Genomic DNA, 17,559 nt, shown 5'->3' with positions numbered 1-17,559 from the left:
ATGCACAGAAGAATACGAGGACTCATTAACTAGACCACTGAATGCAGATGATGGCACGCCATTAGCTAGAACATGGAAAGACCAAACTTCATTCTTATGCACTATTCCAGTTCAACGTGATGGAGCGGGTATATTCTTTGATGGATTAGAAACTTTCAACTCACAAGTTACAGTACAAGTGAAGCTTATCCAATCATTCAGGGTGTAAATGACACTTACTGTTCAAAGGTGACAAATCCTCCTCAGTTTTGGTTTACTAGGACTACATATTGGACATGGACACCGGATGAAGGTTTGAAATATCATCCAACAGGTACACCACCACAGTATAGAAGTTCATATGATGAAATATTGATGAATAGAAATGTTTAAAATTATAAATTTATTTTTGATTAAATGGATTTAAATTCATACACTCCTTATGAAGAATTAGCAGGAGTATATAATACATACATAGATGATATGATTAATGAAGCATTGAGTGATAATAGAAATGCTCTATCTAAGGAAAAATTAATGAAAATTCCATATTCTGAATGTTACTTAAATTCAATCACTGCAGCAATTGGTAAACAGAATAAAGGTAAAACATTAACGATATTAAAACAAATTATCATTATTGCTAACACTTCACCCTATTCACACGTGTTAATTATATCAACCGTTCAGGTTCACCTTCAGATGATACATTTGAATCTTTAAAGCATTTAATCAAAATTCCAATTATTTATTTATCTCAAGAAGAAGCAGAAGATTATTTAAAAAATTTTTAATGTATAAAGAATTATATAATACAATCAAGAAGCAAGGATTAGAGGATAAAATTATTGATAAACAACGGGATGAATTATTTGAAACACTTTCTATTTCAAATTTTGATAGAGAATTTTGCATTCACTCATTTTTCTAGATGATGCAGTGAAATCAAAACTAATAACAAATGAGAAATCATATTTTAATCAGTTATTAACTCAATGTCGACACATTCAGTGTTCATTCTTTATGGCTGTTCAATATTTCAAAGCATTAAGCACAAACATTAAATCAAATCTATCAACACTTTTCATTTTCAGTGGGTTTAGTCGTCAACAGTTGAACGTTATGCTTTATCAAGTGAATTTACCAATGAGCATTAATGAACTTTACACACAATATCAGCAATTAGGTGAACATGGAAAAATAATAGTTGATTTAAATAAAGGAAGTGTTAAATTTGATTAACTTTTTATAATTAATTTTTATTTTTTATTTATAATTAAACATGACAGAAATGGCAAATCTTCTACAGGTTCCATTAAAACAAGGAACAAACAAAAAGGGTGCATATAATAGAACTATGAAAGTTCCTGATGGAATGAAAGAATTAGTTCATATTGTTGCTGGTCTTCAAAAAGATGTTAAACAAATGAGAAACGTTTTAACATTACCAGAAGCTCAAGCATATGCCAAACGTCAAGGTCCAAATTGGGAAGCACACGAAGCAGACATTACGGGTCCAAATGGAAAACCTGATGGTATAAATGAAGTTTTCGTTACTGATGGTCAAGGAAATATTAAAGTCATAAATGGTTACAAATTAACTATAACTGATTATCCTAAACGTAAAGCATATAATGAACGTTATCCTATGCAATTTGATGAAAATGGAAAAGCTGTTAAACAATACATTGGAGAAGGTGAAAATGGTCCAATTAATTCATACCGTTATAATCCATATTCTTATTTCAATGAAGAATTAAATGCTATTGAAGAGGGACCGGATGGATTACCACGATATTCTAACCTTTTTGATGGTCAATATGCAAATATAGGGTGTCCAAAGGTGCGTTTAGCACAGCGCTCTATATGAGACTATTAAAGGAGATATATGCTGATTATAAATATATAATAAAAAATATGAATATATGTATATGATGAGTATGTTGTATTTTGGCGCCATGCCGGGATATAAAATGAATTTTGAGACAAGAGGCGGTTTCGCGGGAAATTTTGGCGGGATTTTTTTCATTTTTTTAATGAATCATAAAGAAAACATCCTCGCTCTTGCAAAAAAATGCAAAGACTGTAAAAAAATCTACGAGACATTGGTAAAATGCTTCGGTATGGATGCTCCTAGCTATTCCACTGTAACGTATCATGTTAGGATGTATCACTTCATGAACAAAAAGGCGCCCATCATAAAAATTGACAAAAAATCGCCGAATCAAAGAAAAATCAAAGCAATTCTTCAAGCGCTAGATGAAGACCAAGAGCATCACTCAGAAGGATAGAGGAGATGACAAAGATACCACGTACAACAGTCAGTTATTATCTGCACAATTATTTGAACTACAAACTAGCGTATACACGTTGGGTTCCGCACAACCTTAATTCAGTTCAAAAAAAATCTAGAGTCCAATCTTCGAAAGAGCTCCTCTCTATATTGGCTGCGTATCAATCCAAGAAGTTTCGCGAGTCCAGATGATCTTGAAAATTTTGTAAGAGAGCAATTTGAGCAATTTTCTCATGATGATTTAAAGCGTGTCTTTCAAGCCTGGATCGATCGCTGCGAACGCGTGATTGAATCCAATGGTGATTATATTTAAATAAACTTTATATATATGTAACTTGTTTATTTCTATTCGCAGTATTCAGGTTTGTGCTAAACACACCTTTGGACACCCTATATTAGACCTGAAATTTCAGCTAAGAAATTCTTTAAAGTTGCTTTATTCGATCCAGTTTTCGCAAATGTTAAAGATGAACTTAAACATCAATTCCAACCAATTATAGTAGCAAGAATTGCATCAGGTGCTTTATCTCAAGCATTCAAAGATTTAATTAAGAAACCATTATATCAGCAACGAGGTTTAACTTATGATTTAGTTAAGGAATCAGATAAAAGAAAATTTGAGAAATCAGATGATTATAAGAATGCAATTAATGAATATATTCGGTCTATTAATTACAATGAACCAGCTCAAAATCAACTTCAAGAACAAATACAGGGAATAATAGATTCAAAACTTCCAGCAAAATAAAAGTTTAAATATATTTTTTTATTCGATTATAAATGAGAAGACGTTTCACTAGTCAAAAGAACACTAACGCAAAAGCAGAGATTACGGTTGGTTATAACGTAAATGATGATAAATCACGAATTATTCAAAATGTTAAAGTTAATGTTAGCCCTGAATTAACAAGGTCAGCAACTCAACCAAATTTATTAACTCGTGACTTACCGAAGAATGAGGAGAATGAAGAAAACCATGAGAATGGAGACCCAATCATTTTATCTGAACCCGGTAAAGAACCTGTTGAAATTCCCACTTATCCAACATACCCCCGCCTCTTTCATCAAACATCGAGAACCCATATAAAATAGACATTAATTCTGAATTAATGAAAATTTACCGTGATATAATAATTAATAATTATGATTCAATAATAAATTTAATTGACAATCCGGTTTAATTATTTTACCTTATGAATCATTAATTCACATTATCGCCATTCTTTGTGATGTTCAAGATTCAGACGTTAAGATTCAATTTTTCATAGATGATGAGGTTTCATGCTGCGGAACAGTTGCAAAAATAAATCCTATAAAGGATATTAGCACAATTAAGATATCAAAGAACGGAACAACAACTGAACTTCATTTAACATATAATGATATTTATAATAAAATAGTTGATGAATATAAAATATCACTTGAAAAATTCTTTGTTAAGGCTATTTAATATTCAAGCATTAACATTATCGAATAATAATCCTTTGAATCATAATCAATAATAATTGACCTTTCACCAGTTTCTATCGTTTGTTTTATTTCTTTTTGTTCCCCACTATCCGGATCGGTCATTGTAATTGTTTTTGTTATAGTATCAGCTTTATCTTTAACTTCAATCTTTTTTCCATCGGGATATTTAAACCAAAATTCCAAAAATTCGATATTGTCAATCTGTTCATATTTTAATCTATCAATTACATTTTTAATACCATCTGAAAATCTTATGAAATGGTCATTATATGGGTTTGATTGAACTAAATTTGAATGAAGTGAAATATAACCTGTTGATGAATATGACACTGACTCATATTTTCTGAAAACACTAAAATTTATAACATGAATGAATTTCTTATTCGTTGAATTTATGAATTCTTGAGGTAATCTTATTCTAGTTTTATTTATCACTGGAAAATAACGCTTTACCATATTTTTAATCGTAATAAAAAATGTCAATTATCAATATTATTTCGAATAATAACTGTGAATTAAATTTAACAGTTAGCGGAATTTATAATGTTACTCTCGTTTCTGTGAGTGGTAAATTTAATCCCATTCTTTTAGACCCTTCAGATTATATATCATTTATTAAAGATGACCTTGAAAAAACGTATGATATGTATATAAATAATGTGATAGCGAAATGGGATATTAACATGATTTTAAGTTATTTAAATGAATCATTTATCGTATGGTATGAAGAAAATTTTAAATCAAAACCTGATAAACTTTTTGAACTTGATGAAATAAATAACCTTTTTAAATTTCCGCTGAAAATTAAATTTTGTACTCCTCATCTTCGTTCATTGTTGGGGATATTAAATTTTGAAAAATGTTGGGGATGTTTTGTATTCTGACACTGGTTCCAATTTCATTTTAATCAAATGTGATAAAGTTAATACCCCAATGAGATTTTCACATCAAACATTAGACCCTAACTCTTACCCATCAATACAAAACATTTTATCCATCAACTTAAACACATTTTCTTTATCATATCCGTTTCAATTATCCGGGAATTCATTTATTCTTCATTCAAAAGATTTATCAAATATTAAATTTAGAATAACTGACCTATTTGATTGTGATTTAGAATTTATGAATGAAATATTATGGCAATTTCAAATAGAGAAAATAGCTGATGAGATAACGGATTAAATATTTATTTTTAAATCGTAATAAATGATTAAACAACAGCAACTTAAGGCGCAAAACGCCCAGGTCCTTCAGACCATTACATACGCCATATATGCATATAATTCAAAGACGGCAGAACAAACGCAAAGGTTGAAATATGGAGATTTGGAGATAGTATTGAAAAATGACCATTTCGAATTCGTTTGCAAAGGTGGTGCAGTGATATCAAATATAAAAGAAATTTTATTTATGAATTCAAAAATTAAAGGAATAACGGATGATATAACATCAATTCCACCAGAAGAACAGAGATATTATGCATTAAATGCATTTCCTAAAGTTTTGAAGATTGGAAGATTTAATTTAAATGAGGAATTCATAGAAGGTTTCCTAAATGACATAATGAAGAAGGTGGATAAGGAATATGTGGATAGTGAGTTAATGAAGAAAGCAAATTTGGTTTATGTTGATGAAAAAGATAATGAAATTAAAGAAAGGGTTGAATGGTATCATGAATGGACATTGGAGACTTTTAAAGTTAAAGCTGATACAGAATGGGTTTCAGGATGTTTAGACCTTAAAGCAGATAAAACTTATGTTAACGATGAGTTAATGAAGAAAGCAAATAAAACATATGTTAACAATGAGTTAGAGAAGAAAGCAGATAAGGAAAAAGTTATTTCATTCATTAATACTGAGTTAGCAAAGAAAGCTGATATATCATTTGTTAATGAAGAAATAAAACAATCAGAGGTATATTTTACGCCACCATTTTTAAATTTTATGAAATCATCAGATAAAACCTTTGATATAGATTCTTTTGAATGGATATGTTTCGATGGAGTGACCACGTATTTATTTTATACAGCTGGAGTGCTTTATTATTTTAAAACAAATGATTTTAAAAACTATGAATCATTTACTCCATCTGTTTTGAATCCTGATACACGAAAGCCAATCATTAATCCAAGAATTTTATATGTTGAATATAATAACGGTAAATTTATGAGAATGATAACGGTTGGAGATGATTTTTGCCCTTGTTATTCATTCGATTGTATCCAATGGTTCAAATGTAATTTAAATCAAGATGCTAAATTTAAATATCCAAATAATCCTATTAGATGCGTTAATAATAAATGGGTACTAATTTATGAAGTCAATCAAATTTTCATTAGTGAGGATGGGATAAATTATTATATGTTTAGTATGATGTCATCAGATTTGGAAATCGATTATACAAGTAAGTGGTATTACATTAACAACATGTATTTTATCCTACAAAATGATAAAATTTATAGATCATCTTCAATACCATTTGGTCGTTTTGAACAAATTTTTCAAGCTGATGGAGACATTGAAGCTTTATGTTATGCTTCAAATGTTTGTGTTCTTGTTTCAGGTGGTATGGTCTATTCATATCCTGTAAGTTATAACAGACATATTTATTTATCACAGGATTTTTCACAGGATCCAGAGAAAACACCAAGTTGGGAATTGGTTTATTCATTCACTCCAAAATTTACTCGAAATTATAGATTTACAAATTTGTTTTATATTGATGGTCATTTTATTGCTTTAGGATGTGGTGATTTAGTAAATATCAGTAATGATGGAAGAAACTGGTCTGAAATCACAAAATTCCAAGATGTTAGAAAAGCAATTTTCAAAAATAATACGTTAATATTGATAACAAGACCAGTTTTAAATACTCGCCCAGTTTCAATATTATATAATAAATTCAATATTCATAATGGATTAAATACAATTCTTGAGATGATTTACCCCATTGGTTCAATATATACATCAATGAATTCAACAAATCCAGCTGATGTATTCGGTTTCGGTACATGGCAACAAATAACTGATCGTTTCCTCTATTGTGCTAACTCTTCAAAGCAAACAGGTGGTTCAAAGAAAATTAAAGAAGCAAACCTTCCGCCGCATAAGCATACAGGAACTACAAACTTTTCTGGCGACATATACATCATTAAGAGACCACCCATTATACAACTCAGACTATGAAGCCGGTCATGATGTTTTATCTCCAGTTTATAACGATTCAACAAAAAAGACTTTTCGACCAACTGAACCAGGAGGAAATCATTCACATACTTTCACAACAAATCCAACAGGCTCGGGTGAAGATTACATGCCACCATTTATGACTGTATTTGCATGGTACCGTCTTGAATAAAATCTTTATTTTTACATAAATGAGTTTAAAAGAAGTATTCGAATCATCACCGTGGAGGTCATTTAAAAAATTCTATGAAGCTGCAAAGAATGCGGGATTTAATGATAGAACAGAAATTAAGAGATTTTATGATGAAAATATAGTTCATCAGGTTAAAGATGAATACACTGTCATTTATGAAGGAGGTGTGGATGATAAAATTCCTTCTAGAAATTTGAGAGAATCGAACCCCACACATTTATCGGAACTCGAAAAGGATTACTGGAAGAATAAAAATAAGCCAAAATTAATCAAAAAATTTTTATGAACTAAATATATTTTATGTCTGTAATTAATTAGGTAATGAAGTAATGGATGAACTGTAGAAATATATGTTATCGTTAATGGTTTTTAGGTTATTCAATAATTAATTATTTTTGAATAACTGATGGTGTCACCACGTCACCATGTTACCAGGTTAATTAACTTCTTTAAAAAATGATGACAGCATGACATTTTGACAACAGTCCTGGAAATTTGATGCAGTCCAAAAATAAAGTTAGTTTTAAAATTATTTTTATTTTTTTATTCCTATATAAATGACAGCAACAAACAACAACAGCAACTTTATAATTTCTGATGAAAAAGTTATTGAGTCATTAGCTGAGGAATTAGTTACGGCAGAAACTAAAACCCTTAACGAAAGAATTGGTGAAAACAAGATTGATTTACATAACTACCGCAAACACGATGGAGGAAGAGGAAGGAAAACTGGTATGGCTTTATTAGTAAATAAAATTTCAAATTTAACGATTATAGATGTTGATATCAATAAATCGTACAATGATGAACTTAAAGAAACAGTTAGAAAAGATATTTTATCAAAACTTTCGGATAAAGATGTTATCGTTAAAACCGCTTCAGGAGGTCTTCACATTTATTGTAACACTAATTTCTTCTATTCAGTTTCGAACAGAATGATTAAATGCTATTCCTGCAATGATTATGATATCGATATCATGACTTCTATTGATGATTCAAAGCGTTCTTTAGTAGTTATGGCTGATTCAAGAGTTCGCAAGAATGCAACAGAACCAATCAAAACATACTCATTCATTCGTGGAAGTTATGATTCAACATTAACTAGAACAGTGAATGATATATTAAATGATTTGAATATTAAGGTAAGAGTTGAACAGAAGAACGAAGAAATAAAGACTATCATGAATGAAAACAAAGATGTAAACATTGACGATAAACTTGCCCAGAGCATAGTTGATGGCATCAGTGATTTTGAAGTACATAATGACGGTGGAAACATGAATTTAGAAAAAGAAGTTACATTATTCACACTGTTTCAAGCAATTAATTCGTTACCGGATCATTTGATTAATGAAGCATACGATAACGTTTATAACTTCTGCAGCTTAACTGAAAATGCAAAAAGTAATTTTGAAAAAGCACGTAGTAGATATGCACATTTAATGACTTCTCCATTTGTTTTAGTGAAGATTCTAAAACTATATCAAAAGGAATATTATGACGAATACGTTTTGCCTTTATTACGTAAGCCAAAAATAACATTTGATATAAAACTTGATGATTCATTCTTGATAACAGATATTAGACGCAAGGCTGAAAATCATCAGTATAAAAACAGTTCTGAAGTAATAGAGGATTTATCACGTGTAATCCGTTTTGTAGATTGTGGAAATAAATATTTCATTCAAAAGGACTATAATATCCACGACAAAATGAATCAAATATCATTCGTTCTTCAATCAAACATGAAAGAGTCACTTAAAATGATTAAATTATTTAAAGAAGAAGGTAAAACAATAACAGCATGGGATGTACTACTAAATCAATTATCCTCATTAACCGTTAAGGGTGTTTGCTTTAAATCTGATTCCCCAGATGTTTTCTCAACGTTTCAAGGTTATAAATGCAACGTTCTCGAAAAGCCTGATTACTCAAAAATTGAGATGTTTATGAATTTCATTAAAGAAGCCATTTGTGATAATAACGATGAAGTGTATAAATACCTTCTCGGCTGGATTGCATCAATGATTCAACATCCTGGAATCAAGAATGAAACAGCAATTATTTTGAAAGGACTTCAGGGAACAGGTAAAAACAGATTTACAGACATTATTTCTGAACTTCTCGCAGGTTATTCATGTAAAAACATTACTGAAATAAGTGAGCTAACGGGTAATTTCAATTCAGTAGTTGAGAATAAAATGTTTCTTGTACTTAATGAACTCAAGAATGTTGGTGAAGATAGACTCGCAAACTTCAACGCTTTGAAATCAATTATTACGGATAATCAAATTAGAATTAATGAAAAGAATCAACCCAGAAGAACTGCTCAGAATGTTGCCAATTTCATTTTGGTAACTAATAACGTCTACCCTGTCAAAATTGAAGTTGGAGACAGAAGATACGTAGTTTTAAGAGTTAATGGTAAATTCAAGGGTCAATTTGATTACTTCAAGAATTTAATGAATTCATGCACAAAGGAATTTTATGATAATTTACTAACATATTTTATGCAATATGACCTTTCATCATTTAATGTACGAATCATACCGATGACTGAAGCCAAACAAGATTTAATAGAATTATCAACAAATCCTTTAGATGAATGGATAAATACACATTATGATGAATTGTGTGCAGGTATGACGTGTAAAAATGCTCTATTCTGCAAACCATCAGACATGAAAGACAAGAATTTCCAAATGAGCATTAAGGATAAATGTGATAGGAAACAGAGAAGAATAGATGGTAAACAAACATGGTGTTATGTTTTGAAAGAAGAAATGAAAGGATTATATAAACAGGTTGAACCAAACGATAATGAAGCTTTATAAAGTATGATTTGAATTTATTTTTGCATTAATCCTGCTGTGATGTCAAAATGTCATGTTGTCAGTAATTTTAAGAGAAGTTAATTAACCAGGTGACACATGGTGACGTGGTGACACCATCGTCTCGAAGAGACGTTGTCGAAGAGGAATAAAAATTAAATTTGGATTGAGTTTAAAAATTCATCTTTATTAAATTCATCTCTTCCAATCAATTTATTTATTCTATTAAATTCTTTTATTTTTGCTTCACTCAGTTTAAGGATTGAACGGTAAGTTTCTAATTTTTCGATTATTTCTTTCCTCTCTTTATCGTTTTCAATTACTTTAGTTTTATGGGCATCAGCCCCACCGCATTGCGGCTTCTTTTTGTAATAGCATATTTTTGATTTAATTCTGTTTAGTTTCTTTTTATATTCATTGTCTGGACTCTGAATCTTAATTGAATCAGGACTCTTGGCTGCTTTGTTGTCACTCATTTCTTACGAAATAAAAAAATTAAATATTATTTAAATATAATGGAGTAATAAAATAAATCGGAATTTCTATTAATTTATTGTCAACTTCAACTAATGCATTGCCGTTAATATATCTAACAAATTCAGCTATTGTGTCAAATCTTCGTCTTCTTTTTGTCATTGATTTATAGTTTTTCCATAATCGAGATGAATCAAAACTTTATCCCCTTGTTTAAAATTCATGAGCCCCAAATTAATTTGTTCACGTTTAACATCATTTAACCTTTCCATTTGCTTTCTAATATATTCCCATTCTTTTGAAATATCATTTTTCATTTCCACTGGTTTCATGTTTATAGTTCTATGCCATGTATTATTGTAATAATATACTAACTGTTGTATGATGGAGTCATGATTTCCATCCCAGTATATCTGACCGTTAACCCCTAACGCATCTCTAAGAGTTCTCATTACCGCATCAACTATTTTATTATGAAACGTATATGGAGAAGATGAGAAGTAAAAATTAATTTGTGGGAAATAATGATCATAGCTGCCTGAAATCCTTTATCACTATCACCCCTTATATTATCTACTCTTTCATGATCTAGTAAGTATTGAATAGCTCTTCTTGTTTCCTGTTCTGTTTTCCCTTTCACTGGAATGCAATATAAATATCTAGTGTTAATGTTAATGGCAAATAAATAAGTAACGTTTCCTTTTGAATATTCTAAATGATCGATTTCGTATGAATATGGATATGGTGCAAATGAAGGGCGACTAAATTTTTCCTTTAATGGTTGAATTTTGGGTCAGTTGGTTTATTTAATATCTTGAAATCCTTTTTAAAATCTTTTTGCTTCTTTAATGTTTGAAATGGATATAATAAAGTGAATGATGAAGGATTAACTGAAGGAGGAGGAGGTACTACCGTTGGAGGTTTTGGTTTTGCAAGTGGTTTAATTTTATCTGCTTTGATTTTGGATGATGAAGTTTTTGTTGTTGATTTTCCTTTCATTAATTCTGGATGTATTCTATTCATTTGTTTTAAATATGCTGTATATAAAGGTTTGATATACTTTCCCACTTCGAGTTTATGTTGAAGGATGAATTCCAAAAGTTGATCTTCATTTAAAAGTCGGGCTGAATATGGTTTAACTAATGAATCATAAATTAAAGCTTGTGCATCATTTATGGTCTGAAGGACCTGGGCGTTTTGCACCTTTAGCTGTTGAACATTTGCTACTTTCTCTTTTGGTGTTGTTTTCGGCTTTTTCTTCTTTGGCTTTTGTTTTTTTGGCTTTTGCGGCTCAGGATTATATAATTTATATAATTCATCAATATCTTCTTCTGTTAATACTTTATTTTTGAAATCTTTCAACTGTTTAAGTTGTGATTTAGTTTTTCCCTTTGTATATTCATTATTTTTAATTTTGTCTTTAATTTTAGAAATTATTTTATCATGATATTTCAAAATTTCATTTTTATAATATGAATAATAATAATCCATATCATCACCCGTTATATTTTTATTATGTTTTTGGAGATATGATTTTAATTCATAATAATTAAGAAAATTTTGATTAAGTACTAAATCATCAATTAAATTTTCTAAATCTGCGTTATCCATTTATATAAAAATAAAATAAATGTTTTAAGGGTGCCCACCTCTTTGAATCATAGTATCAAAACCATTATTTACATATTGAATCGCATCATTAACGGTTCCTTTTGTCTCTTCTGTGGCATTTTATTAAAAATTTTTAAATTGTATTAATAAATGGCATACAACATCCATTTTCACAACATACAGCCTTAGTGTGTGCCCCTGTTAATGCAGTCTTACCGATTGTTAAGCGAGTCATTGACCCGTTTTTAAGTTGTAAATTAATATTCTGACCATCAAATATCACTTTATCATTTATTATATCCAAATAATTTTTAGGTGTTAATTGTTTATTTTGTCGTAAACTAACACCTTTCATTTTTTGTGCAATCTTTTTAAAATCACTTCCATCAATTGAACCGTTGAATGATGTATAACACTTAGGGCATAAAGCAACCATGTTATCACCTTGTTTCTCAATTGCTAAACCCAATAACTTCTTCTCATGTGCTTTTTCTTCAGCTTTATTCTTTAATTTAGGTTTAAATTTCTTATCAAAACAGAAGAAATCAAATGGTGCGAATTTGAAAATGTTTTTATCATAAAATTGTTTATCGGTAACAATTGCTTGAAATGCTTGAGTGTTAGGAAGATTTGGGTCGCCAGCGATTGCCCAATAAGATGAATCAGTATCACCTTCAATGAAATGAAAACGATTAACATTCATGCATTTATACATAAAATCATAAATGAAAACTAAATACCAGTATTTTGCGTTATCTAAAGTGAAATGCCTCTTGTAAACATGTATCACATCTATAAAATCTATCTTTAAGCATCACTTGATATGTATCTTCACCTATTTCTCTTATGTTTTTAAACTTATTGACATTACATGCAACGCGTGCCTTCTGTGCATTCATTATTTTAGTCTTTGCGTAATTTTGTGTATTCATTGCATCGTAACCATATGATCCATTAAGCGAAATCTTGCAAAATAAACTTTTTCCTTTATTTCCTTCTAATTCAGCCTTTTGTCTTTCGTTCATAAATTCGTTCGCAAATTCATTAAAACAAGTGTTTTTCGTAAATGTTAAAATTGATTGAATATCATCGATGATAAAATGAAATCTGTCTATTAGATACCAAAGATAATAAGAAGAAAATGGTTGATATTGGTTGTGTGTTGATGCTAACTGAGTTAATTTCCTCTGTTTCTGGTCAACTGGTAGATTGTTTGATTTCATGTAATTATACATAAAACTGCCAATTGTTTTTTCATCTGTGATAATATCTAAGTTTCTTATTATCGGTAAAAAGTTTATGTAATCATTAATGTATTTTTCATCAATGTGACCCTTTACTTCAGCCACGAATAAAGTATTTTTCTTTTAATATTCCCAGTGCTTTTGCTTTCTTTGTTGCTGTATCACAAATGATAACACCATTCAATCTTCCCGGCATATACATTTTATGGTCAGTATATTGAATGAAATCATGAGGATTAGATGAAAATGATGAAGGATATAATGAATTAAAGTCAACACCAACGAAATGAGTCATGATGTTGGAAGTGTCCTCATTTGATACAGTTTTAGTTTCTGGATTATATGAAAGTTTATTAATGTGCGTGATTCCTTTAAGATTTACTCTATGTTGAACATTTGATAAACCACCAGTAATTCCATTACGGAGAATGTGATAAGCTTCAACTGAATCTAGAGTCATTGGTAAATTATTTTTTAATGCATAATTTCTTAAATTGATTCTTAAATGTTGAACATCTTCATTTTATTTGATTTTACGACATTGCAATAACAACACATTAACTGACAATTTTCTTTGGTATGTGGTTTTTCATTATCTATTCTATCCAATGTTGGTTTATTTGCATATGTAAACGCTTTACCACACATTTTGCATTTAGATGAAAGGATTAAATCGTGATAGTATTGAAAATCATCCATTGAAACATTATTTTTAGTATCCCTTTCTGCTTTTTCATCTTGTTTCTTATATGATTCAATTTTATATTTCCAATACTTTTTCGTTAATTCAAAACTTGATTCTATCTCTTCCTCAGGATATTTTTCATTAGGATTAAAGTCTTTATATGCTAAAGCGTAACGAATCATTGAAGCATTCGATGATAAAGAAAGATTATGAAGCATGTCAATTTTATAAACAAATGTTTCTTCAATAATTTTATCGATTGGGTCAATCATAATTTCAACATCTTTATTGCAATAATGAATAAAATATTCTAATCTATTCTTAAAATTTTTAGCATCATTGAGATATATTTGATAATCACTATCTGATATAGTTTCTTGGGTTAATGCTGAATAAAATGAATCTTTCGTGAATGGTTCCTCTTTATATAATTCTTCTTCGTAATTCTCCCATGTGATAAATTGATAAGGGAAAAAGGATTTAACACGTGATTTATTGTTTCGAAATCTTGAGTGAATTGGTCTAATGTCCCACCCGCTATATAATTTCTGATGTCAATAAATCTCAATTCATATGGAACGTTTGTTTTCTTTACAATGATTTGCTTAAATTGTGAAGATAACCCAGCATTGATTTTATTTTCCATTTTGCAGTGTTTAAATCACGAAGAATTAAATTTAAATCAAACTTTCCCGAATTAAAACCTATGATATTCACTTTATTGAATTCCTCATCTAGAAGTTCTTTAAATGCTTCCTTCTGTTTTTCATTTAATGTATGGGACAAAGTCCCGCCGTTTGCGACTTCAATAATTCATTGTATTGACTCATATTTGATTTACAACTAATGAACAGGTTGAAAATAAAAACTCAATCCAATCAGAAATAAAAGAATCACTCGAAGTTAAGCAAAAATTCCTCGTATATGTTTTATCGATTTAATTTAACCGTTGATGATACCATGAATGGTTTTAAGTAAGCATTCAAAGTTGCACACTCAGAAAGTTGTAATTCTTCTTTAGTCTCTAATGTTTCAAAGTCAAAAGTAATATAATATCTTGTCGGTTTATAATATTTCTGCAAATTGTGAGCTAATAACCACTGATATATCTTCTGTTTCGTAATATGTGGTGCATATGGTTGCTGTGTCTTTTGCAACTGAACGTCTTGAATTAATCTTCCATTATTTTCTTTACATTTCTCACAATGCTTTAAAAATCTTCTTTGGTTTTTCCTTTCTGGATCATCACGGATAGAATAAACTTCTTCTTTACAATATGGACAAACTTTATAGCCGGTGAGTGCTTCAACGTCTGTTATTCTGTCAGCGTGAAGTTTTCCACATGGACTCTGTGTTAATAAAATATTTACTGTTTCAAATTCTGGATCTATCATTATTGATTCCACTAATGGAAAGTCTACCTTATTTATGTCCACGTCTTCTGGTTGAGGATCACAATAATAGAAATCAATATTAACATTTAACATTCTCGCTAATCTCTCACTTTCTGATGAAATGTCAAACCCTTCATATGCATCTATTGCTTCATTTAAATAGCTTCTACGGTTTTAGGATTAACACATCAGGAATGTTATAGAAGCGTTTAAATAACCTTCTACCTTCTGCTCTAATTTGATTATCATTCATTTTAGTTGTTCCGTTTTTGTTCATTTATGTAAGAATAAAAAATTAAAAAATAAATAAAAATAAAGTTTATTTTTTAAAGCCCATAAAATGAATTAAGAACACATAAATTTTTATCATCTGCAACGTGACGGATACATTTTAATTTACTCAAGAATGCGTACCCTGATACATTAAATCTAATTCCTGTCTTATTTAATTTCACAACTTTGAAAAGGAATGTATGAATAGCTATAAAATGATGAGAAGATGTTTTATGGGTTGCTTCCATTTTTTCTGAAATAAATGAATAAATATAATGCTTATAAGTTTTCATATCTTTTATGTTCTTAATAACGAATGGTATAGACCTTTCAACTTCGTCTTCCTTCGGTGCTGTTCTTTCATATGAAACATTATTGGTATCTTCAACAATGAAACCACAATCACACAAAATTTTATAGGTTCCAATGGTTTCTTTTGATATTTTATCTAATAAATCAAAAACTTTATCAACACCTGTGCATTTATTTAAATAATAATTTGTGTAAATATCATGATCTTCTTTCTTAATCGTATTAGTTGCATATGTCACGTTTTTAAGAGCTTTTTTGAATTTCTCAGAATCGAGAGGGGGTGAAAATAAGATACAAGGGTATTCTTCATTATCAATAAATTGTAACTTATGTTTACGAATAAATTTAGTACCTTCTTCTGAAAGTGTTTCGTCTATTTCACCATCTAATAAATTTTGTGTTGATTCTGAGACATAATTTTTATATCTTTCTTCATGAGATTTCTGTACTTCTGATTCTGAAGCTGGGATATTCATTAAACCCTCTACTTCATTTTCATTATATTTTTCAACTTCTCTTAATTCCTTAATTTTTTCATCTATTTCATCTCTTATTTTTTTCAGTCTTTCAATTTCATTGTATTCATCATCTTTAATCCGTTCTTCATAATATTCGGGAAAAACATCAGGTTCTTTAGGTTTTTCTTCTTCAGATGTAGGATATAAGAAATTTATAACATCATCTTTATTCATTGTTCCATCATAATCTAAATCATTTAATAACTCGGCAAATTTTTGACAATTTCTTAAATAATATTTATTAACTTCATAACCTACCTCCTCTAATATATCCTTTATTTCCTCGTTTGTGAATCCTAATTTTTTAACGTTGTTAGTTTTGACGCTCATTTCATACAAAATAAAAAAATAAAATAATAAACATAACTAAGTTTTAATTTTTCGTAAGACATGAATTTTTAAAGTTTATTTTTAAAAAAATTTTTTATTTTTTATTTCATTATGGTAGTGAATCTTTTATTCATGAAAATAATTATTTCTAATTTCTTTTACTCTCTCGTATATACTAGATTTAAAGAATTCAGAACATTTCCCATAATCTCCTAAATGTTTTCTTATCTTATTGGTTTTCCATTCATTATATGAAACTGTATAAACTTTATCTTTATCTTTGCATCTTTCATCACTTCCAATATATTTATATTTCAATTTTGATTTATTGGTTTCATATTCATTAACGTTTAATAATTCACAGTCTTCCTTTTTAAATTGATGTTTAAGATATTCAGGATTAACAATTCTATAATATTGCTTCCCTTTAAATCTTTGAATATAAACAGGAACACCATCCTCTAAAATTCGATAATCCATTTTATCTGGTTTTACTTGTTGGGTCATTTATGTAAGAATAAAAAAATAAATTATTTTAAAATTAATGTTAATTTTTTAATGGTTTATTTTTTAAAAATTTTTTTATTTTTTATTTCATTATGTATGGGCTGAGTGTAAATGTCTTACAATTTTGAAAATTTTTTAAATCTTGATTTATTCAAAAATGTAAGAATAAAAACCGTAAGAATCATACATTTTTTACTTCATATGTTAAAAAAAATGATACAAAATCGCTCGATATTGTATGAATTCTTACGTTTAC

General features: G+C 29.2%; 4 protein-coding genes and 3 pseudogenes across 7 annotated transcripts, besides 3 other annotated features; 3 read left to right on the top strand and 4 right to left on the bottom strand.

The window, feature by feature from the left end:
* Positions 1-522: 522 nt before the first annotated feature.
* Positions 523-10,076: a mobile genetic element.
* Positions 1,262-1,849, top strand: TVAGG3_0625430 (uncharacterized protein; the record flags this gene model as incomplete). The annotated part of the gene is made up of 1 exon (XM_051240534.1): positions 1,262-1,849. The coding sequence occupies one exon, from the start codon at positions 1,262-1,264 to the stop codon at positions 1,847-1,849; it is 588 nt and encodes a 195-aa protein (XP_051087121.1).
* Positions 1,809-2,665: a mobile genetic element.
* Positions 1,905-2,585, top strand: TVAGG3_0625410 (annotated as a pseudogene). The gene has a single exon. A coding segment is annotated over exon 1 (681 nt).
* TVAGG3_0625390 (uncharacterized protein) lies at positions 5,156-6,149 on the top strand (the record flags this gene model as incomplete). Its single annotated transcript, XM_051240533.1, has 1 exon — positions 5,156-6,149. A coding segment is annotated over one exon (994 nt), but the record flags the coding sequence as incomplete, so codon positions are not given.
* A 34-nt stretch (positions 10,077-10,110) lies between the features above and the next one.
* Positions 10,111-10,431, bottom strand: TVAGG3_0625370 (uncharacterized protein; the record flags this gene model as incomplete). Its single annotated transcript, XM_051240532.1, has 1 exon — positions 10,111-10,431. One exon carries the CDS (start codon positions 10,429-10,431, stop codon positions 10,111-10,113), a length of 321 nt encoding a protein of 106 aa, XP_051087119.1.
* Positions 10,432-11,318: 887 nt separating this feature from the next.
* On the bottom strand, positions 11,319-12,040 carry TVAGG3_0625360 (uncharacterized protein; the record flags this gene model as incomplete). Its single annotated transcript, XM_051240531.1, has 1 exon — positions 11,319-12,040. A coding segment is annotated over one exon (722 nt), but the record flags the coding sequence as incomplete, so codon positions are not given.
* A 133-nt stretch (positions 12,041-12,173) lies between these two features.
* TVAGG3_0625350 lies at positions 12,174-13,065 on the bottom strand (annotated as a pseudogene). The gene has a single exon. A coding segment is annotated over exon 1 (892 nt).
* A 496-nt stretch (positions 13,066-13,561) lies between these two features.
* Positions 13,562-14,599, bottom strand: TVAGG3_0625340 (annotated as a pseudogene). The gene has a single exon. A coding segment is annotated over exon 1 (1,038 nt).
* A 1,770-nt stretch (positions 14,600-16,369) lies between these two features.
* Positions 16,370-17,013: a mobile genetic element.
* Positions 17,014-17,559: the final 546 nt, after the last annotated feature.

Source organism: Trichomonas vaginalis, chromosome III (genome assembly GCF_026262505.1).
Source record: "Trichomonas vaginalis G3 chromosome III, whole genome shotgun sequence".
Taxonomy (NCBI): Eukaryota; Parabasalia; order Trichomonadida; family Trichomonadidae; genus Trichomonas; species Trichomonas vaginalis.
Note: the sequence above shows the minus strand (reverse complement) of the source record. Positions and strands in the feature narration are given on the sequence as shown.